Source organism: Mandrillus leucophaeus, unplaced genomic scaffold, assembly GCF_000951045.1.
Source record: "Mandrillus leucophaeus isolate KB7577 unplaced genomic scaffold, Mleu.le_1.0 Scaffold499, whole genome shotgun sequence".
NCBI lineage: Eukaryota > Metazoa > Chordata > Mammalia > Primates > Cercopithecidae > Mandrillus > Mandrillus leucophaeus.
In genome coordinates, this window is record NW_012105353.1 from 1,357,776 (window position 1) to 1,359,597 (window position 1,822).

General features: G+C 43.6%; 1 protein-coding gene across 1 annotated transcript in view; it reads right to left on the reverse strand.

The window, feature by feature from the left end:
• The window catches only part of PDHA1 (pyruvate dehydrogenase (lipoamide) alpha 1), a 28,600-nt gene that overhangs the window by 8,222 nt on the left and 18,556 nt on the right, over nucleotides 1–1,822 (reverse strand). Inside the window, exon 5 of the mRNA XM_011995798.1 lies at nucleotides 871–962. Within this exon, the coding sequence (XP_011851188.1) occupies nucleotides 871–962 (92 nt within the window). The remainder of the gene's footprint in view (nucleotides 1–870; nucleotides 963–1,822) is intronic.

The window sequence follows — 1,822 nt, forward strand, 5'->3', positions numbered from 1 at the left end:
GGGGGTGGAGGTGCGGTGAGCTGAGATCACACCACTGCTCCAGCCTGGGCGGCTTAGCAAGACTCCATTTCAAAAGAAAAAAGGGGGAAAAAAAAAAGGAGATTTTTAAAAAAAACACATAATAGAATCTTAATATATTAGGAAAAGAAACAGTTGGGATATAATTTTGTGCTGTTAATTCTTCATCATTCACTAACTGATGAGAACAAGGACTCCATAATGAAGTTGACAAGATAAGGCAATGTATTGAAATACAAATAGGAAGGGGAAGGTATGGCTCCACTGCTAGAGGCTCTTGCTTACTTATAAAATAGCAGACACCTAAAAGGAAACATTATAAATCACCATCCAAATCTACTCAACTCATCGCTCAAATGGTAGGATATGAAGCACTAGGTCTTTAAAAGCAAACCAAGCCCCCAAAATACAGTCACGCATCGCTTAACAACAGGGATATATTCTCAGAATTGCATCACTAAGCTATTTTGTCGTGTGAACACCATACTGTAATGCACAAACCTAGAAGGTACAGCCTACTGCACACCTAGGCTGTATGGTAGAGCCTACTGCTCCTAGGCTACAACGCTGCACAGCATGTGACTGTACTGAATCCTGTAGGCAAAATATTTGCATACCTAAACATAGAAAAGGTAATGTGTTGTGCCACTACAACATCACTAGGTGACAGCAATTTTTCAGCTCTATTATAAGTTTATGGGTCCACCATCATATATGCGACATTGACCAAAGTGTCACTGTGCAGCACATGGCTATACTACTTCACGAAAAGTTGTCTGGGGCTGGGAAAGTTTTTGAAGACAAAGGCCAGGGCCAAATCTAAAGCAGCACACAATCCTCGTCCTTGACTACCTGCGCTCCCACGATGCCATTGCCCCCGTAGAAGTTCTTGGCATACATGTGCATCGATCCTCCTTTCCCTTTAGCACAACCTCCTTTTCGTCCTGGAAATGGCAGAACATACACATGTGCAGCACAAACCAACTCTACAAAGCAAACCAAACCACACCCCAAGTGGCTCAACCATTAGAACGCAGAGGCCAATTCAGTCATCTAAGTACCTGTCACTCCAGGCAAACACGTTTCTGCTTGTCCTTTTACTAGTTCCATGTGCTTCAACCTTTCCAGCTTTTCCTACTCTCCAGTCACTTAGTTGCCTTCAGATGTTAGCAAAAGTCCAGATGGTACCCTAGACTTTTTTGGTTTTTTGACCAGTTACCAATATCTTAGGACCTCTCCTCTACTAGTACACTAAATATATTCAATCCTTGAACAGGGTTTGAACTGCACGGGTACACTTATACAGATTTTTTTTTTTCAGCCACACATGGATTGAAAATACAATATTCTCAGGATGCAAACCCGAAGATATGGAAGGCTGACTTCAGGACTTGAGTATTTGAGGATTTTGGTATATTCAAGGGTCCTAGAACCAATCCCCTGGATATATGGAGGGACAACCATAGTTCAAGAGTCAAGGAGGGCCGGGTGCAGTGGCTCACGCCTGTAATCCTAACACTTTGGGAGGTCGAAGTGGGTAGATCACCTGAGGTCAAGAGTTCGAGACCAGCCTGGCCAACATGCTGAAACCTGGTCTCTACTAAAAATACAAAAATTAGCCAGCTGTGGTGGTTTGGCACCTATAATCCTAGCTACTCGGGAGGCTGAGACAGGAGAATTGCTTGAACCTGGGGGATGGAGGTTGCAGTGAGCCAAAATCACACCACTTCACTCCAGCCACTCCAGCCTGGGCAAAAGAGCGAAACTCTGTCTTCAAAACAAAAAAAAAAGCCAACCCAGGAGA